The 25,085-nt window shown below is 54.8% G+C and overlaps 1 protein-coding gene across 6 annotated transcripts in view; it reads right to left on the reverse strand.

The window, feature by feature from the left end:
- Positions 1–23,007, reverse strand: part of ADCY3 (adenylate cyclase 3) — a 47,870-nt gene extending 24,863 nt beyond the window's left edge. For 2 of the 6 annotated variants that reach the window (XM_053938081.1, XM_053938082.1), the window contains exons 1-5: positions 21,501–23,007; positions 11,293–11,442; positions 7,922–8,052; positions 5,956–6,067; positions 2,588–2,715 (exon numbers count right to left, since the gene is read on the reverse strand). In XM_053938081.1, coding sequence (XP_053794056.1) covers positions 2,588–2,715; positions 5,956–6,067; positions 7,922–8,052; positions 11,293–11,442; positions 21,501–22,187 — 1,208 coding nt within the window. In that variant the 5' untranslated portion in view covers positions 22,188–23,007. Of the gene's footprint in view, positions 1–2,587; positions 2,716–5,955; positions 6,068–7,921; positions 8,053–11,292; positions 11,443–20,069; positions 20,165–21,500 lie in introns of those variants that run through there. The other 4 variants (XM_053938086.1, XM_053938083.1, XM_053938084.1 and 1 more) reach the window with 4 other exon arrangements.
- Between the last annotated feature and the right edge of the window lie 2,078 nt (positions 23,008–25,085).

Raw genomic sequence — 25,085 nt, forward strand, 5'->3', positions numbered from 1 at the left:
GGCACCGGGAATGGGAACTGGGATGGGCCACGGGGACAGGGAGTGGCCATGGGGAATGGGGATGGCCATGGGGAATGGCCACTGGGAATGTCCACGGCCGTGCGCGTCCGCTCCCGCACCGAGCTGCGCCACGGGCACCGGGAACGGACACCGGGATTGGCCACGGGCACCGGGAACGGGGACCGGGAGTGGCCACAGGGACAGGGAGTGGCCACAGGGAATGGGGATGGCCATGGGGAATGGGAATGTCCACGGCCGTGCGCGTCCGCTCCCGCACTGAGCTGCGCCACGGGCACTGGGAACTGACACCGGGATTGGCCACGGGCACCGGGAATGGGAACTGGGATGGGCCACGGGGACAGGGAGTGCCCATGGGGAATGGGGATGGCCATGGGGAATGGGAATGTCCACGGCCGTGCGCGTCCGCTCCCGCACCGAGCGGCGCCACAGGCACCGGGAACGGACACCGGGATTGGCCACGGGCACTGGGAACGGGAACCAGGAGTGGCCACGGGCACCAGGAACGGGGACTGGGAATAGCCATGGGGACAGGGAGTGGTCATGAGGGAATGGGAATGGCCATGGCCATGCACGTCCGCTCCCGCACCGAGCTGCGCCACGGGCACCGGGAACGGACACCGGGATTGGCCACGGGCACCGGGAACGGGGACTGGGAGTGGCCACAGGGACCAGGAATGGGGACCAGGAGTGACCACAGGGAATGGGAATGGCCATGGGAAATAGGGATGGCCATGGGGAATGGCCACTGGGAATGTCCAGGGCCGTGCGTGTCCACTTCCGCACCGAGCTGCGCCACGGGCACCGGGAACGGACACCGGCATTGGCCACGGGCACCGGGAACAGGGACCAGCATTGGCCACGAGCACTGGGAACAGGGACCAGGAGTGGCCACGGGGACAGGGAGTGGCCACAGGGAATGGGGATGGCCATGGGGAATGGCCACTGGCAATGTCCACGGTCGTGCGCGTCCGCTCCCGCACCGAGCTGCGCCGCGGGCACCGGGAACAGGGACCGGGAGTGGCCACGGGCACCAGGAATGGGGACCAGGAGTGTCCACGGGGACTGGGAACGGGGATGGGCAGTGGCCACGGGGACCAGGAATGGGGATGGGCAGTGGCCACGGGGACTGGGAACGGGGATGGGCAGTGGCCACGGGGACTGGGAATGGGGATGGGCAGTGGCCACGGGGACCAGGAGTGTCCACGGGGACTGGGAACGGGGATGGGCAGTGGCCACGGGGACCAGGAATGGGGATGGGCAGTGGCCACGGGGACTGGGAACGGGGATGGGCAGTGGCCACGGGGACTGGGAATGGGGATGGGCAGTGGCCACGGGGACCAGGAGTGTCCACGGCCGTGCGCGTCCGCTCCCGCACTGAGCTGTGCCACAGGGACCGGGAACGGGGACGGGGAGTGGCCACGGGGACCAGGAGTGGCCATGGGGACCAGGAATGGTCACAGGGAATGGCAATGGCCACGGGGAATGGGGAATGTCCACGGGGAATGTCAGCATGGAATGCCGAGTATCCGTGGGGAACGCAGAAAATCCGCAGGGAATGCGGCCTCACACAGCCCGGCCTCCATCGTCAGCAATCACACCCCAAGCCTGTTCCCATTCCCATTTCTCCATCTCCATTCCCATTCCCATCTCCATTTCCACTCAATTCCCATCCCCATCCCATCCCATTCCCGTTCCAGTTCCCATCCCCATCCCCATTCCCATTCCAATTCCTGTCCCCATCCCCAATCCCAATTCCCATCCCCAGTCCAATTCCCATTCCATCCCCATCCCCATTCCAATTCCCATCCCCATTCCCCATTCCCATCCCCAATCCCAATTCCCATTCCATCCCCATCCCCATCCCCATTCCCATTCCCGTTCCCATTCCCATTCCCGTTCCCATTCCCATTCCCATTCCCGTCCCCGTCCCCATTCCCAGTCCCCATCCCCATTCCAATTCCCGTCCCCATTCCCAATCCCCATTCCAAATCCCGTCCCCATTCCCAATCCCAATTCCCATTCTCGTCCCCATTCCCAATTCCCGTCCCCATTCCTGCCCCCATTCCCGTTCCCATCCCCATCCCCATTCCAGTCCCTGCTCCCGTCCCCCTTCCCATTTCCATTCCCATCCCCATCCCCACCCCCATTCCCATTCCCATTCCCATTCCCATTCCTGTCCCCATTCCCGTTCCCTTTCCCATCCCCATTCCCATCCCCATTCCCATTCCCATTCCAATTCCCATTCAAATTCCCATCCCCATTCCCATTCCCATCCCCATTCCCATTCCCATCCCAGTTCCCATTCCCATCCCCATTCCCTTTCCAGTCCCAATTCCCATCCTCATTCCCAATTCCCGTCCCCATTCCTGCCCCCATTCCCGTTCCCATCCCCATCCCCATCCCGGTCCCTGCTCCCATCCCCGTTCCCATTCCCATTCCCATTCCCATCCCCATCCCCTTTCCCATCCCCATCCCCATTCCAATTCCCATTCCTGTCCCCATTCCCGTTCCCGTCCCCGTTCCCAATCCCCGTTCCCAATCCCCGTTCCTGTTCCCGTTCCCTTACGCGATGGCCTCCACCATGGCCAGCCCCATCCGGATGGAGCAGGCCGCGTGGTCCTCCCGGAATTCCGGCAGCCCACAGATGCAGTAGTAGCAATCCCCCAGGATCTTGATCCGCAGCTGGTGATGTTTCTGGGAACCCCCAATTCCTGGAATTCCCATCCTCCCGCCCAATTCCCGACGGATTTCCCATTCCCAACCCCGTCTCCCGCCCAATTCCCGACGGATTTCCCATTCCCAACCCCGTCTCCCGCCCAATTCCCGATAGATTTCCCATTCCCAACCCCGTCTCCCGCCCAATTCCCGATGGATTTCCCATTCCCAACCCCGTCTCCCGCCCAGTTCCCGACGGATTTCCCATTCCCAACCCCGTCTCCCGCCCAATTCCCGATGGATTTCCCATTCCCAACCCCGTCTCCCGCCCAGTTCCCGACGGATTTCCCATTCCCAACCCCGTCTCCCGCCCAATTCCCGATGGATTTCCCATTCCCAACCCCGTCTCCCACCCAATACCCGACGGACTTCCCATTCCCAACCCCGTCTCCCACCCAATACCCGACGGATTTCCCATTCCCAACCCCGTCTCCCGCCCAATTCCCGACAGATTTCCCATTCCCAGCCCCGTCTCCCGCCCAATTCCCGACAGATTTCCCATTCCCAACCCCATCTCCCGCTCAATTCCCAACGGATTTCCCATTCCCAGCCCCGTCTCCCGCCCAATTCCCGATGGATTTCCCATTCCCAACCCCGTCTCCCGCCCAATTCCCGATGGATTTCCCATTCCCAACCCCGTCTCCCGCCCAATTCCCGATGGATTTCCCATTCCCAACCCCGTCTCCCGCCCAGTTCCCGACGGATTTCCCATTCCCAGCCCCATCTCCCGCCCAGTTCCCGACGGATTTCCCATTCCCAACCCCATCTCCCGCTCAATTCCCAACGGATTTCCCATTCCCAACCCCGTCTCCCGCCCATCGGATGGGAATGGGATTGGAGATCCATGGATCCCATCCCAAACCCTTCCAGGATTCTGGGATCAAGGAGGCCCAGGATCCATCCCGAGGGATTTTTATGGGATTCGGGGATGGAAATGGGAAGCGAATTCTGGGAAAAATTTGGGAATTCCAGGAAAAGTTGGGTGTGGTGCAGAGGGAGGGGTTGATTCATCCTTGGGAGTGTCCAAGGAAAAGTTGGAGCGTCCTGGGATAGTGGGGTGGGATGGAAGTTCCATGGATCCCATCCCAAACCCTTCCGGGATTCTGGGATCAAGGACACTCAGGATCCATCACGAGGGATTTTTATGGGATTCAGGGATGGAAAAGGGAAGGGAATTCCGGGAAAAATTTGGGAATTCCAGGAAACGTTGGGTGTGGTTTGGAGCTGAGGGGTTGATTCATCCCTGGGAGTGTCCAAGTTGGAGCAGTTTGGCATCGGGATTGGAATGTGGGGTGGGAAGCAAGGTCCATGGATCCCATCCCAAATCGTTCCAGGATTCTGGGATCCGGGATGCTCAGGATCCATCCCGAGGGATTTTGATGGGATTCAGGGATGGAAAAGGGAAGGGAATTCTGGGAAAAATTTGGGAATTCCGGGAAAAGTTGGGTGTGGTTTGGAGCTGAGGGGTTGATTCATCCCTGGGAGTGCCCAAGTTGGAGCAGTTTGGGATCGGGATTGGAATGTGGGGTGGGATGGAAGTTCCATGGATCCCATCCCAAACCATTCCAGGATTCCGGGATCCGGGGCGCTCAGGATCCATCCCGAGGGATTTTTATGGGATTCGGGGATGGAAAACGGAAGGGAATTCTGGGAAAAATTTGGGAATTACAGGAAAAGTTGGGTGTGGTATGGAGGGGGGGCGTTGATTAATCCTTGGGAACGTCCAAGGAAAAGCTGAAGCAGTTTGGGATCAGGATTGGAATCTGGGATGGGATTGGAGATCCATGGATCCCATCCCAAACCGTTCCAGGATTCCGGGATCCAGGACGCTCAGGATCCATCCCGAGGGATTTTGATGGGATTCAGGGATGGAAAAGGGAAGGGAATTCCGGGAAAAGTCGGCTGCGCTGCGGAGCTGAGGGGTTGATTCATCCCTGGGCTTGTCCAAGGAAAAGTTGAAGCATCCTGGGATGGTGGGGTGGGAATGGGATGGGATGGAAGTTCCATGGATCCCATCCCAAACCATTCCAGGATTCTGGGATCAAGGACACTCAGGATCCATCCCGAGGGATTTTTATGGAATTCATGGATGGAAACAGGAAGTGAATTTTGGGAAAACTTTGGGAATTCTAAAAAAGTCGGGTGCGGTGCGGAGCTGAGGGGTTGATTCATCCTTGGGAGTGTCCAAGGAAAAGTTGGAGCACCCTGGCATCAGGATTGGAATCTGGGATGGGATTGGAGATCCATGGATCCCATCCCAAACCATTCCGGGATTCTGGGATCAAGGACGCTCAGCATCCATCCCGAGGGATTTTTATGGGATTCAGGGATGGAAAAGGGAAGGGAATTCCGGGAAAAGTCGGGTGCGGTGCGGAGCTGAGGGGTTGATTCATCCTTGGGAGCGTCCAAGGAAAAGTTGGAACAATCTGGGATGGTGGGGTTGGAATGGGGTGGGATTGGAGATCCATGGATCCCATCCCAAACCATTCTGGGATTCTGGGATCAAGGAGGCTCGGGATCCATCCCGAGGGATTTTGATGGGATTCAGGGATGGAAAAGGGAAGGGAATTCCGGGAAAAAATTGGGAATTCCGGGAAAAGTTGGGTGTGGTTTGGAGCTGAGGGGTTGATTCATCCCTGGGAGTGTCCAAGTTGGAGCAGTTTGGGATTGGGATTGGAATGTGGGGTGGGATGGAAGGTCCATGGATCCCATCCCAAACCATTCCAGGATTCTGGGATCCGGGACGCTCAGGATCCATCCCGAGGGATTTTGATGGGACTCGGGGATGGAAACAGGAAGCGAATTTCAGGAAAACTTTGGGAAATCTAAAAAAGTCGGGTTTGGTGCGGAGCTGAGGGGTTGATTCATCCTTGGGAGTGTCCAAGGAAAAGTTGGAGCACCCTGGCATCAGGATTGGAATCTGGGGTGGGATGGAAGGTCCATGGATCCCATCCCAAACCATTCCGGGATTCTGGGATCAAGGACGCTCAGCATCCATCCTGAGGGATTTTTATGGGATTCAGGGATGGAAAAGGGAAGGGAATTCCGGGAAAAGTCGGGTGCGGTGCGGAGCTGAGGGGTTGATTCATCCTTGGGAGCGTCCAAGGAAAAGTTGGATCGCCCTAGGATGGTGGAGGGGTGGACAGCTTTTTTTGGGGGTGGGGTAGTGAATTTCAGGAATTCCGGGAATTCCGGGAATTCCGGGGATCGCGCACTCACGGCGGCCAGCTTGTCGAAGCGGGCGAAGAGCTCGTTGAGGAGCTTGACGAGCTCCTGGGCGCTGCAGGACGACGAGAGCTGCGTGAAGCCCACGATGTCGGCGAACAGGATGCTGCGGGGACAGCGCCCGCCCGCCCGTCAGCCGGCCCCGCCCTCCCCTTCCCGAAAAAATAAAAAAAAAACGCCCGGGAAAAGGGGAACACGGCGCGCGGAAAACGCAATCCCGACTTCCTCACTCCGGTTTTTCCAAAAAAAAAAAATCCTGGATACGGCGAAAGCGACGCTCTACAGACAGAAACCCGACGTCCTCATTCCGGTTCTCCCCAAAAAAAATCCCGGATTTGTCGAGACAAACTCGATCCCAACTGCCTCATTCCCATTTTTCCTAAAAAAATCCCGGATTTGTCGAGACAAACTCGATCCCAAATTCCTCATTCCCATTTTCCCCAAAAAAATCCCAGATTTGTTGATACAAACTCAATTTTGACTTCCTCATTCCCATTTTTCCCCAAAAAATCCCGGATGTGTTGATACAAACTGAATCCCGACTTCCACATTCCCATTTTTCCTAAAAAAATCCTGGATTTGTCAATGCAAACTGAATCCCGACTTCCTCATTCCCATTTTTCCTAAAAAAATCCCGGATTTGTCAATACAAACTCATTCCCAACTTCCTCATTCCCAGTTTTCCCCCAAAAAAATCCCAGATTTGTCGGGACCAACTCAATCCCGACTTCCTCATTCCCATTTCTCCCAAAAAATATTCTGGATTTATTGAGACAAACTCAATTTTGACTTCCTCATTCCCATTTTTCCTAAAAATATCCCAGATGTGGCAATACAAACTCAATCCCAACTTCCCCCATTCCCATTTTTCCCAAAAAAAAATCCCGGATTTGTCGAGTCAAACTCATTCCCGACTTCCTCATTCCCATTTTCCCCCCAAAAAATCCCGGATTTGTCAATGCAGACCCAATCCCGACTTCCCCATTCCCATTTTTCCTAAAAAATATCCCGGATGTGTTGATGCAAACTCAATCCTGACTTCCTCATTCCCATTTTTCCTAAAAAAAAAATCCCGGATACGGCAAAAACGATGCCCTGAAAACTCAATCCCAGCCCAATCCCAATTTTGGGAATTCCCGACGGTTTTCCGGGAATGTTTTCTGGGCAGAATGGGGGAATTTTGGGAATTCCCACCGGTTTTCCGGGAATGTTTTCTGGGCAGAATGGAGGAATTTTGGGAATTCCCACTGGTTTTCCGGGAATGTTTTCCGCACAGAATGGGGCGAATTTTGGGAATTCCCACCGGTTTTTCAGGAATGTTTTATGGGCAGAATGGGAGAAATTTTGGGAATTCCCACCGGTTTTCCAGGATTTTTTTTCCATGCAAAATGGGAGAAATTTTGGGAATTCCCACCGGTTTTCCGGGAATGTTTTCTGGGCAGAATGGGAGAATTTTGGGAATTCCCAGAATGTTTTCTGGGCAGAATGAGCAAATTTTGGGAATTCCCACCGGTTTTCCAGGAGCATTTTCCACGCAAAATGGGAGAATTTTGGGAATTCCCACTGGTTTCCGGGAACGTTTTATAGGCCAAATGGGAAAAATTTTGGGAATTCCCACCGGTTTCCCGGGAACGTTTTATAGGCCAAATGGGAGAAATTTTGGGAATTCCCACCGGTTTTCCGGGAACGTTTTCTGGGCGCAAAATGGGAGAATTATGGGAATTCCCTCTGGTTTTCCGGGAATGTTTTCTGCGCAGAATGGGAGAAATTTTGGGACTTCCCGCCGGTTTTCCGTGAACGTTTTCTGGGCGCAAAACGGGAGAATTCCGGGAATTCCCGCCGTTTTTTCCCGGCAACGCTTTAAGGCGGGGAAAGGGGGGGGGGGAACTTCCGGCGGGGGTGTGGCGGTTTTTCCCCGGGAAGGTTTCCGCGGGAATTGCGGGAATTCCGTGGCGCTGACCTGACGTTCTCGTGGCGGTACATGTACATGGTGTTGAACTGCTGCAGCTCCTTCTGGCTCGGGTCCTTCTTCATGTCCTTCAGCATCTCGTCCGCCACGTGCTTGGGCAGGATGGACAGCATCAGCCGCTCCTGGGGGGCACGGAATTCCGCAATCCCGGCCGGGAAAGCCTTGGGATGTTCCGGCCGGGAAAACGCCGGGGGTTCCCGGCGGGGGAAATCGGGGATTACGGCGGGGGGGGGGAAATGGTCGGGGGTGGTGCGGAGCTGAGGGGTTGATTCGTCCTTGGGAGTGTCCGAGGAAAAGTTGGAGCAGTTTGGGATTGGGATTGGAATGATATGGGATTGGAGATCCATGGATCCCATCCCAAACCGTTCCGGGATTCTGGGATCAAGGACGCTCAGGATCCATCCCAAGGGATTTTTATGGGATTCGGGGATGGAAAAGGGAAGGAATTCCGGGAAAAGTCGGGGGTTGTGCGGTGCTGAGGGTTTGGTTCGCTCCTTGGGAGTGTCCAAGGAAAAGTTGGAACAATCTGGGATTGGGGTGGGAATGGGATGGGATGGAAGGTCCATGGATCCCATCCCAAACCATTCCGGGATTCTGGGATCAAGGACACCCAGGATCCATCCCGAGGGATTTTGATGGGATTCATGGATGGAAAAGGGAAGAGAGACCCTTCCTGGAGTCCCAAATTCCCAAAATCCCTTCCCAGAGAGGAGTGGGGATGGGGATGGATCCAAGGCCAGGCTGGGAGAGCTGGGAATGGCGGGAATTCCCTGGGAAAGGGGAGGAATTTGGGAAGGGATTCCCAGCTGGGAGGGTGGGGAGGGGCTGGGCTGGAATTCCCAGAGAATCCTTGGGGGTGTCCAGGGAAAGGAAAGGGATCTGCTCCGAGGTCCCCAGAGATCCCTGAGAGCTTCCCCACGGAGCGAACCGGGATGAAACCATTCCCGGCGGGATCCATCCATGGAAAAGCAACGAATCCCAGATCCCAAATCCCGGATCCCAAATCCCAGGTCCCAAATCCGAAATCCAACATCCCACATCCCACATCTCAAATCCAATATCCCAAATCCCACACCCGAGATCCCTCGTCCCAAATTCCACAGATTCCACAAATCCCACATCCCACATCCCACATCCCAAAACCCACAACCCAAATCCAGGGATGGATCCAGGATGGATCCGGGATGGATCAGGGATGGATCAATGATTGATATCCCTGCATCAGGGACGGATCAGGGATCGATATCCCTGGATCAGTGATCGATATCCCTGGATCAGTGATCGATATCCCTGGATCAGGGATCGATATCCCAGGATCAGGGACTGATCAGTGATCAATATCCCTGGATCAGTGATCGATATCCCTGGATCAGTGATCGATATCCCTGGATCAGGGATCGATATCCCTGGATCAGGGACTGATCAGTGATCAATATCCCTGGATCAGTGATCAATATCCCTGGATCAGGGATCGATATCCCTGGATCAGAGACTGTTCAGTGATGGATATCCCTGGATCAGGGATCGATATCCCTGGATCAGGGACTGATCAGTGATCAATATCCCTGGATCAGGGACTGATCAGTGATCAATATCCCTGGATCAGTGATCGATATCCCTGGATCAGGGACTGATCAGTGATCAATATCCCTGGATCAGTGATCAATATCCCTGGATCAGTGATCAATATCCCTGGATCAGTGATCGATATCCCTGGATCAGTGATCAATATCCCTGGATCAGTGATCGATATCCCTGGATCAGTGATCGATATCCCTGGATCAGGGATCAATATCCCTGGATCAGTGATCGATATCCCTGGATCAGTGATCGATATCCCTGGATCAGTGATCAATATCCCTGGATCAGTGATCGATATCCCTGGATCAGTGATCGATATCCCTGGATCAGGGATCAATATCCCTGGATCAGTGATCAATATCCCTGGATCAGGGATCAATATCCCTGGATCAGTGATCAATATCCCTGGATCAGTGATCGATATCCCTGGATCAGGGATCGATATCCCTGGATCAGTGATCAATATCCCTGGATCAGTGATCGATATCCCTGGATCAGGGACTGATCAGTGATCAATATCCCTGGATCAGGGACTGATCAATGATCGATATCCCTGGATCAGGGATCGATATCCCTGGATCAGGGATCAATATCCCTGGATCAGTGATCAATATCCCTGGATCAGTGATCGATATCCCTGGATCAGGGATCAATATCCCTGGATCAGTGATCGATATCCCTGGATCAGGGATCGATATCCCTGGATCAGGGACTGATCAGTGATCAATATCCCTGGATCAGTGATCAATATCCCTGGATCAGTGATCAATATCCCTGGATCAGTGATCGATATCCCTGGATCAGTGATCAATATCCCTGGATCAGTGATCGATATCCCTGGATCAGTGATCGATATCCCTGGATCAGGGATCGATATCCCTGGATCAGTGATCGATATCCCTGGATCAGGGATCGATATCCCTGGATCAGTGATCGATATCCCTGGATCAGTGATCGATATCCCTGGATCAGGGATCGATATCCCTGGATCAGGGCAGGTTCTGCAGCTGGAGCCGGGCGGATCCTCCCCAGCTCCGCGTGACAATTCCCATGGCTCACCAGGAGCTCGGTACCCAGGTGGATTTTCCCCCGGGAACGCCGGCGTGCGGCAGAGCCGTTACCGGAGCAACGGCTCCGTGTCCCTGTCCCCATCCCCGGGAGATTCCCGAGGAACGGCTCCGTGTCCCCGTCCCCGGGAGATTCCCAAGGAACGGCTCCGTGTCCCTGTCCCCATTCCCGAGGAACGGCTCCGTGTCCCTGTCCCCGTTCCCAGGAAATTCCCAAGGAACGGCTCCGTGTCCCTGTCCCCATTCCCAAGGAACGGCTCCGTGTCCCTGTCCCCGTTCCCAGGACGAGATTCCCGAGGAACGGCTCCGTGTCCCTGTCCCCGTTCCCAGGAAATTCCCAAGGAACGGCTCTGTGTCCCTGTCCCTGTTCCCAAGGAGCAGCTCCATGTCCCTGCCCCCATTCCCAAGGAATGCCTCCGTGTCCCTGTTCCCATTCCCATTCCCATTCCCATTCCCAATCCCATTCCCCATCCTCACCCCATTCCTGTTCCCAATCCCAATCCTGATCACCATTCCCGTTCCCATTCCCGTTCCCAATCCGAATCCCATTCCCGATCCCATTCCCGTTCCCATTCCCATTCCCATTCCCATTCCCGATCCCATTCCCATTCCCAATCCCAATCCCATTCCCATTCCCATTCCCATTCCCGATCCCATTCCCATTCCCGATCCCATTCCCATTCCCATTCCCGATCCCGCTCCCGGCATTCCCACCTGCTGCTGGCTCTGCTCCTCCAGGTTGAGTTTGACCTCCAGGGATTGCCGCGCCTCCAGGAACGCCTTCCGGTGCTTCCGGTCGGCCATGACGTACGACATGGCGCCCACCGCCATGGCGCAGGCGTACAGCGCCACGTTCGACACCAGCTGCCGGGGCGGGAAAACCGCCGGAGATTTGGGATCACGGGATAGCCCGGGATTTGGGATCATGGGATAGCCCGGGATTTGGGATCATGGGGTGGAACAGCAGGGACCCTGGGAGGAACTTGGGATCACGGAATTCCGGTGCTTCCGGTCGGCCATGACGTACGACATGGCGCCCACCGCCATGGCGCAGGCGTACGACAAAATGGGGGAAACCGGCTGGGATTTGGGATCACGGGATATCCTGGGATTTGGGATCAGGGGATATCCCGGGATTTGGGATCAGGGGATAGCCCAGGGTTTGGGATCAGGGGATATCCCGGGATTTGGGATCATGGGGTGGAATGGTGGGGATCTAGGAGGAACTTGGGATCACGGAATTCCGGTGCTTCCGGTCGGCCATGACGTACGACATGGCGCCCACCGCCATGGCGCAGGCGAACGACGGAATGGGGGAAACCGGCTGGGATTTGGGATCAGGGGATATCCTGGGATTTGGGATCAGGGGATATCCCGGAATTTGGGATCAGAGGGTGGAACAGCAGGGATTTGGGAGGAACTTGGGATCACGGAATTCCGGTGCTTCCGGTCGGCCATGACGTACGACATGGCGCCCACCGCCATGGCGCAGGCGTACGACGGAATTGGGGAAACCACCGGAAATTTGGGATCTGTCGCAGGAATTTGGGATCGCGGGGGTTTGGGATCATGGGATATTCTGGGTGGAAGGGTGGGAATTTGGGATCAAGGGATATTTGGGATTGAAGGGTGGGAATTTTGGTTTGGGGGATATTTGGGATTGAATGGTGGGAATTTGGGACCAAGGGATATTTGGGATGAAGGAGCGGGAATTTGGGATCACAGGATCTTTGGGATGAAATAGTGGGGATTTGGGATCAGGGGATATTTGGGATGCAACGGCGGGAATTCGGGATCAGGGATATTTGGGATGAAGGGCAGGGATTTGGGATCAGGAGATATTTGGGATGGAACAGCAAGAATTTGGGATTGGGGATATTTGGGATGGAAGAGGAGGAATTTGGGATCAAGGGATATTTGGGAACAACGAGGAGGAATTTGGGATCAGGGAATCTTTGGGAAGAAACAGCGGGAATTTGGGGTCACAGGATCTTTGGGATTGAACTTTGGGAATTTGGGATCAGGGAATCTTTGGGAAGAAACAGCGGGAATTTGGGGTCACAGGATCTTTGGGATTGAACATTGGGAATTTGGGATCAGGGATATTTGGGATTGAACAGTGGGAATTTGGGATCACGGGATGCTTGGGAAGACAGAGCTGGAATTTGGAATTTTGGGATATTCGGGGAGAAAGAGCGGGAATTTGGGATCGCGGGATATTTGGGATGGAACATCAGGAATTTGGGATCGGGGATCTCCAAGAAGAGGCAGCAGGAATTTGGGATCACGGGATCTCCGGGATGAAGGAGGAGGAATTCCGGGATGATCGGATCCGGCGTGGCCCCGATCTTTATTCCAACCCTGGAGAACAACCTCAGATCCCATTTTGGGATAAATATCGGGAATTTTGGGGGGGGGAAAGCGGCTCCAAAGTTGCTCCGGGACCATCCCGGGGTTCAAAATCCCGGAGATGTTTTGGAAAAAGGCGGCAGCTGGGCTGGGATCCCGGGGGATCCCGAGGGATCCCGGGGGAAAGAGGCGGCTCCGAGCGGATCACGTGGCGCCGTTCCCTGGGAATTGCAGCCCTCGGAGCGAGAACGTTCCGGAAAAACACGGCCCGGTTCCGAATCAGCATTCCCGGGAGCGGCCAAAAATTCGGGACCGTTCCCGTTCCGCCCCACCGGGAACATCCTGAGCGTGGGGAGGTGATCCCGTGGGAGTGATCCAGGTCCATGGGATGGATCCCATCTTTGGATTGGATCCTGTCCCTGTGGATTGAATCCTGATCCCATGGATTGGATTCTGATCCCATGGATTGGATCCTGACCCATGGATTGGATCCTGATCCCATGGACTGGATCCTGATCCCATGGATTGGATCCTGACCCCATGGATTGGATCCTGATCCCATTGATTGGATCCTGGTCCCATTGGCTGCATCCTGATCCCATGGACTGGATCCCGACCCCATCAACTGGATCCTGTCCCCATGTCCTAGATCCTGCTCCCGTGGATTGGATCCTGATCAATCCCACAGGATTGATCCTGATCCATGGATTGGGTCCTGAATTATCCAATCTGATTGATCCAGATCCATGGGGTGGATCCCATCTTTGGACTGGATCCTGATCCCATGGATTGGATCCTGACCCCATGGATTTAATCCTGATCCCGTGGATTGGATCCTGTTCCCATGGACTGGATCCTGATCCCATGGACTCGATCCTGACCCCATGGATTGGGTCCTGATCCCATGGATTGATCCCATCTTTGGATTGAATCCTGATCCCGTGGATTGGATCCTGATGCAACAGGATTGATCCAGATCCCGTGGACTCAATCCTGACTCCATGGATTGGGTCCTGACCCCATGGATTGATCCTGATCCATGGGGTGGATCCCATCTTTGGGTTGGATCCTGATCCCATGGACTGGATCCTGTCCCCGTGGATTGGATCCTGTCCCTATGGATTGGATCCTGATCCCATTGGCTGGATCCTGTTCCCATGGATTAGATCCTGCTCCCATGGGCTGGATCCTGATCCCATGGACTGGAACCTGTCCTCATGGGTTGGGTCCCGATCCCATGGATTGGATCCTGATCCCATGGACCAGTCCTGATCCCATGGATCGGATCCTGATCCCATGGATTGCATCCTGACCCCATGGACTGGTCCTGACCCCATGGATTGGATCCTGATCCCATGGACCAGTCCTGATCCCATTGGCTGGATCCCAATCCCATTGGCTGCATCCTGATCCCATGGATTGGATCCTGATCCCATTGGCTGGATCCCAATCCCATTGGCTGGATCCTGATCCCATGGATTGGATCCTGATCCCATGGGCTGGATCCCAATCCCATTGGCTGGATCCCAATCCCATGGATTGGATCCTGATCCCATTGGCTGGATCCCAATCCCATTGGCTGGATCCTGATCCCATGGATTGGATCCTGATCCCATGGGCTGGAACCCGATCCCATGGATTGGATCCCAATCCCATTGGCAGGATCCCAATCCCATGGGCTGGATCCCGATCCCATGGATTGGATCCCAATCCCAATGGCTGGATCCTGATCCCATGGATTGGATCCCAATCCCAATGGCTGGATCCCAATCCCATGGGCTGGATCCCGATCCCATGGATTGGATCCCAATCCCAATGGCTGGATCCCAATCCCATGGGCTGGATCCCGATCCCATGGATTGGATCCCAATCCCATTGGCTGGATCCCAATCCCATTGGCAGGATCCCAATCCCACGGGCTGGATCCCGATCCGTGGGCTGTGGGACCTGGGGATGGGACACGGGGATGGGAACAGATCCCAAAATCCCCCGGGAGTGTCCCACAGCCGCATCCGGCCCCAGGCCCCCCCATCACAGCCGGGAATTCCCGGGAATTGCCCGGATCCGTCTGGAGCTGGGAACAGAGGAGGAGAAACCCCGGGATGGGACAATCTTGGGGTGGCCACGGAAAACTGGGAATGCTGAAAATCCCGGGAATGCTGAAAATCCCGGGAATCCTCTCGCCCATCCCATTCCAGCTGCTTTTCCATGAGCGTCCTACTGCCCTTCCGTGAGTCTCATCCCAAAAAAACTCCCCCGATGCATCCCGAGATCCCAAACACTTCCCGGATCCCAAATTCTGTGGGAAAAGCTCCAATTCCAGATCCCAAATTCTAAAAAATTTAGAAAAGCTAAATTTTCTAGAAAAGAAAAGCTCTGGCACAGAGGAGATCCCAAATCCCAGATTCTGCAGGGAAAACTCTGATTCCGGATCCCAAATCCTGCGGGAGAAGCTCCGATCCCAGATCCCAAAACCTGTGGGAAAAACTCCGATCCCAAATTACCAAATACTGTGGGAAAATCTCTGATCCTGGATCCCAAATCCTGCAGGGAAAATTCCAGCATAGAGGAGATCCCAGATCCCAAATCCTGTGGGAAAAGCTCTGATCACGGATCCCAAATTCTGCAGGAGAAGCTTCAACCCCAGATCCCAAAATCTGTGGTAAAGGCTCCGATCCCAAATCCCAAATCCCGCAGGAAAAGTTCTGATTCCAGATCCCAAAATCTGTGGAAAAAGCTCCAACATGGAGGACATCCCGGATCCCAAATCCCGCAGGAAAAGCTCCGATCCCAGATCCCAAAATCTGTGGGAAAAACTCCAATCTGTGGGAAAAGCTCGGATCCCAAATCCCAAATCCCATGGGAAAAGTTCCAATCCCAGATCCCAAATTCTGCAGGAAAAATTCCGATCCCAGGTCCCAAATTCTGCAGGAAAATCTCTGATCCCAAATCCCAAATTCTGTGGGAAAAGCTCCACTTCCAGAACCCAAATTCTGCAGGAAAAGTTCTGATCCCAGATCCCAAATTCTGCAGGAAAAATTCCGATCCCAGGTCCTAAATCCCACAGGAAAAGTTCTGATCCCAGATCCCAAAATCTGTGGGAAAAACTCCAATCCCAAATCCCAAATCCCACGGGAAAAGTTCCAATCCCAGATCCCAAATTCTGCGGGAAAATTCTGATCCCAAATCCCAAATCCTGCGGGAAAACTCCAATCCCAAATCCCAAATTCTGCAGGAAAAATTCCAGCATAGAGGAGATCCAAGATCCCGAATTCTGAGGGAATTTTCCGATCCCAGGTCCCAAATTCTGCGGGAAAAGCTCCGATCTCAGATCCCACATTGACAGGAAAAGCTCCAATCGCAGATCCCAAATCCCACAGGAAAAGCTCCAATTCCAGATCCCAAAGACAGTGGGAAAAGTTCCAATCCCAAATCCCAAATCCCAAATTCTGCAGGAAAAGCTCCGATCCCAAATCCAAAATTCTGCAGGAAAAGACCCAATCCCAGATCCCAAATTCTGTGGGAAAAGTTCCGTTCCCAAATCCCAAATCCCACGGGAAAAGTTCCAATCCCAGATCCCAAATTCTGCAGGAAAAGACCCAATCCCAGATCCCAAATCCTGTGGGAAAACTCCAATCCCAAATCCCAAATTCTGCAGGAAAAGCTCCAATCCCAAATCCCAAATTCTGCAGGAAAAGACCCAATCCCAGATCCCAAAATCTGTGGGAGAAGTTCCATTCCCAAATCCCAAATCCCACGGGAAAAGTTTCAAACCCAGATCCCAAATTCTGTGGGAAAAGCTCGGATCCCAAATCCCAAATCCCATGGGAAAAGTTCCAATCCCAGATCCCAAATTCTGTGAGAAAAGTTCCAATCCCCAACCCCAAATCCCATGGGAAAAGTTCCAATCCCAGATCCCAAATTCTGCAGGAAAAATTCCGATCCCAGGTCCCAAATTCTGCAGGAAAATCTCTGATCCCAAATTCCAAATTCTGTGGGAAAAGCTCCAATTCCAGGACCCAAATTCTGCAGGAAAAGTTCTGATCCCAAATCCCAAATTCTGCGGGAAAAGTTCCGATCCCAGGTCCCAAATTCTGCAGGAAAATCTCTGATCCCAAATCCCAAATTCTGTGGGAAAAGCTCCAATTCCAGAACCCAAATTCTGTAGGAAAAGTTCTGATCCCAGATCCCAAATTCTGCAGGAAAAATTCCGATCCCAGGTCCCAAATTCTGCAGGAAAATCTCTGATCCCAAATCCCAAATTCTGTGGGAAAAGCTCCAATTCCAGAACCCAAATTCTGTAGGAAAAGTTCTGATCCCAAATCCCAAATTCTGCGGGAAAAGACCCAATCCCAGATCCCAAATTCTGTGGGAAAAGTTCCGTTCCCGAATCCTAAATCCCATGGGAAAATTTCCAATCCCAGATCCCAAATTCTGTGGGAAAGTTCCGATCCCAAATCCCAAATCCTGCGGGAAAAGCTCCAACCCCAATCCCAAATTCCCGGATCTGCACTGGGATTTCTCCAAATTTTCCCCCTCGTATCCCACAAACCCCAGGCCACGCATCCCAAAAATCAGGTAAAATTTGGGATTTCCGTGGGTTTTTTTGAGCCGCGTTTTCCAAACTCTTGGCACGAACTCCACCTTCCCAAATTATCCCGTGAAAGTGAATAATTTCCCACTTTTTCCCTTCTTTCCATGGAAAAGTCGTGGATAAATCATGGATAACCCATGGATAACGCACGGAAAACTCCAGGAAAACCTCTGAAAACCCCAGACGTGGCTGCTCCCCTCCATTCCCTGTCCATTCCCAGAACATTCCCGCTCCATTCCCGCTCCTGCCTGGCCGGCACGCCTCGATCCATGGAATTCCCACCATTCCCTGTCCACTCCCATTCCCGTTCTCTGTCCATTCCCATCATTCCCACCCCATTCCCACCATTCCCACTCCATTCCCGCTCCTGCCTGGCCGGCACCCCTCGATCCATGGAATTCCCACCATTCCCTGTCCATTCCCATTCCCACTCCCACTCCCCATTCCCATTCCCATTCCCACCATTCCCATCATTCCCACCCCATTCCCACCATTCCCATCCCATTCCAATTTCATTCCCACCCCATTCCCACCATTCCCATCCCTTTCCCACCCTATTCCCACCATTCCCATCGCATTCCTGCCTGTTTCCCACTCCATTCCCGCCCCTGCCTGGCCAGCACCCCTCGATCCATGGAATTCCCACCCCATTCCCATTCCCATTCCCATTCCCATTCCCATTCCCATTTTCACCCCATTCCCAGATCATTCCCGCTCCATTCCCGCTCCTGCCTGGCCAGCACCCCTCAATCCATGGAATTCCCACCATTCCCTGTCCATTCCCATTCCCGTTCCCTGTCCATTCCCATCATTCCCATCCCATTCCCACCATTCCCATCCCATTCCAATTTCATTCCCACCCCATTCCCGCCATTCCCATCCCTTTCCCACTCTATTCCCACCACATTCCTGCCTGTTTCCCGCTCCATTCCCGCACCTGCCTGGCCATAACCCCTGGATCCATGGAATTCCCACCATTCCCTGTCCATTCCCATTCCCGTTCTCTGTCCATTCCCATCATTCCCACCCCATTCCCACCCCATTCCCGCTCCATTCTCTGTCCAATCCCATCCCATCTCCACCATTCCCACCCCATTCCCTGTCCATCATTCCTGCTCTATTCCTGCCCCTGGCTCGCCGGCACCCCTCGATCCATGGAATTCCAACCATTCCCACCCCATTCCTGCCCCATTCCCACCTTTCCCATTCCCATTCCTTGTCCACTCCCTGTCCATTCCCATCCCATTCCCGCCCCATTCCCGCCCCATTCCCGCACCTGCCTGGCCATAACCCCTGGATCCATGGAATTCCAAGCATTTCTAGCCCATCCCCACCATTCCCACCCCATTCCCACCTTTCACATTCCCATTCCCTGTCCATTCCCACCCCATTCCTGCGTGATTCCCTCTCCATTCCCGCACCTGCCTGGCCGACACCCCTCGATCCATGGAATTCCCACCATTCCCTGTTCACTCCCATTCCCATTCCCTGTCCATTCCCATCCCTTTACCACTCCTTTCCCACCATTCCCACCCCATTCCTGCGTGATTCCCTCTCCATTCCTGCTCCTGCCTAGCCAGCACCCCTCGATCCATGGAATTCCCACCATTCCCAGCATTCCCATTCCCATTCAATTTTCATTCCCACCCCATTCTCACCCCATTCCCTGTCCATCATTCCCGATCCATTCCCGCACCTGCCTGGCCACCTCCCCTTGATCCATGGAATTCCCACCATTCCCAGTCTAATCCTTGTCCATTCCCACCATTCCCATCCCATTCCCACCATTCCCATCCCATTCCCACACCTGCCTGGCCAGCACCCTTTGATCCATGGAATTCCCACCCCATTCCCATTCCCATTCCCATTCCCATTCCCATACCATTCCCATACCATTCCTGCCCCATTTCCGCTCCATTGCCGCTCCTGCCTGGCCAGCACCCCTCGATCCATGGAATTCCCACCATTCCCGCTCCATTCCCAGCATTCCCAGCCCATTCCCACTCCATTCCTGCCCCATTCCCACCCCATTCCCTCGCCATTCCCTGTCCATTCCCATCATTCCCAGCCCAATCCGTGGCCACTCTCTTTCCATTCCCTCTCCATTCCCACCATTCCCTCACTTGCCTGGCCAGCACTCCTTGATCCATGGAATTCTCACCCCTATTCCCATTCCCATTCCCAGACCATTCCTGCCCCATTCCCACACCTGCCTGGCCATAACCCCTGGATCCATGGAATTCCCACCCCATACCCATTCCCATTCCCATTCCCATTCCCATTCCCATCACATTCCCATTCCCATTCCCACCATTCCCATCCCATTCCCGCCCCATTCCCACACCTGCCTGTCCAGCACCCCTGGATCCTTGGAATTCCCACCCCATTCCCGCACCTGCCTGGCCACCTCCCCTGGCTCCATGGAATTCCCGCCCCATTCCCGCACCTGCCTGGCCACCTCCCCTGGACCCATGGAATTCCCGCCCCATTCCCGCACCTGCCTGGCCACCTCCCCTGGATCCATGGAATTCCCGCCCCATTCCCGCACCTGCCTGGCCACCTCCCCTGGCTCCACGTCCTGGCGGCCCCTCTGGAATTCCACGATTCCCAGGACGAGCGCGTGGCCGCCGCAGGAGGCGGCCGCCAGCAGCAGGATCTGTGCCATTCCCACTCCATTCCCACCCCATTCCCAGACCATTCCTACCCCATTCCCACACCTGCCTGGCCAGCACCCCTCGATCCATGGAATTCCCACCCCATACCCATTCCCATTCCCATTCCCATTCCCATTCCCATCACATTCCCATTCCCATTACCACCATTCCCATCCCATTCCCGCCCCATTCCCGCTCCTGCCTGTCCAGCACCCCTCGATCCATGGAATTCCCACCCCATTCCTGCCCCATTCCCGCACCTGCCTGGCCACAACCCCTGGATCCATGGAATTCCCGCCCCATTCCTGCCCCATTCCCGCACCTGCCTGGCCATAACCCCTGGATCCATGGAATTCCCGCCCCATTCCCGCCCCATTCCCGCACCTGCCTGGCCACCTCCCCTGGCTCCACGTCCTGGCGGCCCCTCTGGAATTCCACGATTCCCAGGACGAGCGCGTGGCCGCCGCAGGAGGCGGCCGCCAGCAGCAGGATCCGCGCCATTCCCATTCCATTCCCGGACCATTCCCAGACCATTCCTGCCCCATTCCCACACCTGCCTGGCCAGCACCCCTCAATCCATGGAATTCCTACCCCATACCCATTCCCATTCGTATTCCCATTCCCATTCCCAGACCATTCCTGCCCCATTTCCGCTCCATTCCCGCACCTGCCTGTCCAGCACCCCTTGGTCCATGGAATTCCCGCCCCATTCCCGCACCTGCCTGGCCACCTCCCCTGGATCCATGGAATTCCCGCCCCATTCCCGCCCCATTCCCGCACCTGCCTGGCCACCTCCCCTGGATCCATGGAATTCCCGCCCCATTCCCGCACCTGCCTGGCCACCTCCCCTGGCTCCACGTCCTGGCGGCCCCTCTGGAATTCCACGATTCCCAAGACGAGCGCGTGGCCACCGCAGGAGGTGGCTGCCAGCAGCAGGATTCGCCCCATTCCCATTCCATTCCCAGACCATTCCTGCCCCATTCCCACACCTGCCTGGCTGGCACCCCTCGATCCATGGAATTCCCACCCCATTCCCATTCCCATTCCCATGCCCATTCCCATTCTTATTCCCATTCCCATTCCCATTCCCATTCCCATTCCCAGACAATTCCTGCCCCATTCCCGCTCCATTGCCGCTCCTGCCTGTCCAGCACCCCTTGGTCCATGGAATTCCCACCCCATTCCCACCCCATTCCCGCACCTGCCTGGCCATAACCCCTGGATCCATGGAATTCCCGCCCCATTCCCGCACCTGCCTGGCCACCTCCCCTGGATCCATGGAATTCCCGCCCCATTCCCGCTCCATTCCCGCCCCATTCCCGCACCTGCCTGGCCACCTCGCCTGGCTCCACGTCCTGGCGGCCCCTCTGGAATTCCACGATTCCCAGGACGAGCGCGTGGCCGCCGCAGGAGGCGGCCGCCAGCAGCAGGATCCGCGCCAGGCGCAGCGGCAGCGTCAGGAAGCAGGAGAAGGCGAAGAACGCCTGCCAGCCCGCCGTGTCCACCGCCTCTGGAAAACTCCTCTGGAATTCCAGCCCCAGCAAGCCCCAGAGCTGCGCCACCGTCAGCGCCCACAGCCCGCAGGGCAGGAATTTCTGGGAGAAATCCTCCGGGAGAAGCCGGGATTTCAGCAGCAGGAAAATGCCGCCGTGGGCCACCAGCCCGGCCAGCGCGGCCAGCGCCGGGAGGAGTTTTTCCATGCGGGAAAAGCCCGCGCACATTCCCAGGATGTAGCAGTCGAAGAGGGCGGAGAAGACCACCAGGACCAGCAGCGTCTCGTGGCGCTGGCGGCGGAAATAAGTCTGGTAGAGCTTTTCCAAGGATTCCGGCGAGAAGGAGAAACGCCGGGAATGCGGCAGGCACGGGCAGGGCCCCCCCCACCAGCCCTGCGGGGCCGGAGATTCCCGGGAGCGGCGGAGATTCCCGTCGGGATCCGAGGGGAAACTCAAGGAATAATCGGCGGAATATTCGGCCGAGAATTCCGGCTCGGAGAAGGCGCGGTTCCTGGGCATCCTGGATGGATGGAGGGCTTGGAAATTCCCGGTTTTCCGGAGGGGGAATCGCGGGATGCTCTCTCAGCGCAGCGTCACTCGCGGCATCGCCATGCCGAAGGGCCGGCCCGCTTTTCCGGCTGCTGCCTCAATCCCGGGAAAACGGCAGCAGCGGGAAGGGAAGGGGCAGGCCGGGATTCCCGGCCGATTCCCGGAATTCCTCCCCGGCTGATTCCCGGCTCCTTCCCGGCCGATTCCCGTCCAATTCCCGGAATTCCTCCCCGGCTGATTCCTGGCCGATTCCCGGCTGATTCCCGGAATTCCTCCCCGGCTGATTCCCGGCCGAATCCTGAAATCCTTTCCCGGTTCCTTCCCTGGCGATTCCCGGCCGAATCCTGAAATTCCTTCCCGCCTCCTTCCCGGCTGCTTCCCGGCCGAATCCCGGCTGATTCCCGGCCGAATCCTGAAATTCCTTCCCGCCTCCTTCCCGGCTGATTCCCGGAATTCCTTCCCGGCCGATTCCCGTCCAATTCCCGGTTTCTTCCCGGCCAATTCCCGGCTGATTCCTGAAATTCCTTCCCAGCCAAATCCCGTTTTCTTCCCGGCCAATTCCCGGCTCTTTCCCCGCCGATTCCCGGATTTTTCCCGGCTCTTTCCCCGCCGATTCCCGGATTTTTCCCGGCCGATTCCCGGATTTTTCCCGGCCGATTCCCGGCTCCTCTCCCAGCTCCTTTTCCAGGCGCTTTCCCAGCTTTCCCAGCTCTGCCCCAGAGATGTCGCGATGCCTCCCCTGCTCCTCCTTCCCGAGATGCCGCGTTCCCGCCGGGATCCACAAAAAAAAACCGGGATAAAAAAAAAAAAAAAAACGGGAAAAACGCCGGGATGCGATCCCGCCCTTCTCCCGGCAGCGCTTCCCGATTCCCGCATCCTCTTCCCGGTGATGGAAAAAGCTCGGGATGGAGGTCGGAAAAACGGGAAGGGATTTTCCCGGGATCGCGGCGCTCCCGCCTCCCGTAACCCTCTCGCTGCCGGGCCGGGAGAAAAAAAAAAAAATTAACAAAAAAAAAATCCAAAAAAAAAAATAAAATCCGGGAAGAGATTCCCGAGGGAATTCGGGCTTGGAGAGGGAATTGCGGGAGCTCATCCCGCTCCCATCGCGATCCGAGGCTGTTCCAGCTTTTCCTTGGATATTCCCACGGATTCGCTGGGAATTTTTTCCCAAATTTCTCCCCTTATCCCAGGGAATTTTTTCCCAAATTTCTCCCTTTTTCCCACGGATTCTCTGGGAATTTTTTCCCAAATTCATCCCCTTTTCCCAGGGAATTCTTTCCCAAATTTCTCCCCTTTTCCCACAGATTTTCTGGGAATTTTTTCCCAAATTCCTCCTCTTTTCCCAGGGAATTCTCTGGGATTTCATGCCCGAATTCCTCCCCTTTTCCCACGGGATTCGCTGGGAATTTTTTTCCCAAATTTCTCCACTTTTCCCACGGATTTTCTGGGAATTTTTCCCCATATTCCTCCTCTGTTCCACGGGAATTCGCTGGGAATTTTTTCCCAAATTTCTCCACTTTTCCCACGGATTTTCTGGGAATTTTTTCCCAAATTCCCCCTCTTTTCCCAGGGAATTTTCTGGGAATTTTTCCCCAAATTCCTCCCCTTTTCCCAGGGAATTTTCTGGGATTTTTTTCCCAAATTCCTCCCCTTTCCCACGGGAATTCTCTGGGAATTTTTTCCCAAATTCCTCTCCTTTTCCCAGGGAATTTTTCCCCAAATTTCTCCCCTTTTCCCAGGGAATTCTCTGGGAATTTTTTTTCCAAATTCCTTCCCTTTTCCCACGGATTTTCTGAAAATTTTTTCCCCAATTCCTCACCTTTCCCACGGGAATTTTCTGGGAATTTTCCCCCATATTCCTCCTCTTTTCCACGGGAATTCGCTGGGAATTTTTTCCCAAATTCCTCCTCTTTTCCCAGGGAATTTTTTCCCAAATTCCTCCTCTTTTCCACGGCAATTCTCTGGGAATTTTTTCCCAAATTTCTCCCAAATTCCAACGGGATTCTCTGGGAATTTTTTCCCAAATTTCTTCCCTTTCCCAGGGAATTCTCTGGGAATTTTTTCCCAAATTCCTCCCCTTTTCCCACGGGAATTCTCTGGGAATTTGTTCCCAAATTCCTCCCCTTTTCCCAGGGAATTTTTTCCCAAGTTCCTCCTCTTTTCCACGGGAATTCTCTGGGAATTTTTTCCCAAATTTCTCCCCTTTTCCCACGGATTCTCGGGGATTTTTTTCCCAAATTCCTCCCTTTTTCCACGGGATTGTCTGGGAATTTTTTCCTAAATTTCCACGGGATTCCCAGGGAATTTTCCCCAAATGTCTCCCCTTTTTCCCATGGATTTCTCTGGGAATTTTTTTCCCAAATTCGTCCTCTTTTCCGAGGGAATTCTCTGGGAATTTTTTCCCAAATTCCCTCTCTTTTCCCAGGGAATTCTCTGGGAATTTTTTTTCCCAAATTCCCCCTCTTTTCCCAGGGAATTTTTTCCCAAGTTCCTCCTCTTTTCCCAGGGAATTCTCTGGGAATTTTTTTCCAAATTTCTCCCCTTTTCCCACGGATTTTCTGGGAATTTTTTCCCAAATTCCTCCCATTTTCCCACGGATTTTCTGGGATTTTTTTTCCCCCGAATTCCTCCCCTTCTCCCAGGGATTTTCTGGGAAATTTTTCCCAAATTCCTCCCCTTTTCCCAGGGAATTTTTTCCCAAATTCCTGCTTTTTTCCACGGGAATTCTCTGGGAATTTTTTTCCCAAATTCCCCCTCTTTTCCCACGGGAATTCTCTGGGAATTCCTGCCCGAATTCCTCCCATTTTCCCAGGGAATTCTTTCCCAAATTTTTCCCATTTTCCCACGGATTTTCTTGAAATTTCTTCC

The sequence above is a fragment of the Vidua chalybeata genome, chromosome 3, assembly GCF_026979565.1.
Source record: "Vidua chalybeata isolate OUT-0048 chromosome 3, bVidCha1 merged haplotype, whole genome shotgun sequence".
NCBI lineage: Eukaryota > Metazoa > Chordata > Aves > Passeriformes > Viduidae > Vidua > Vidua chalybeata.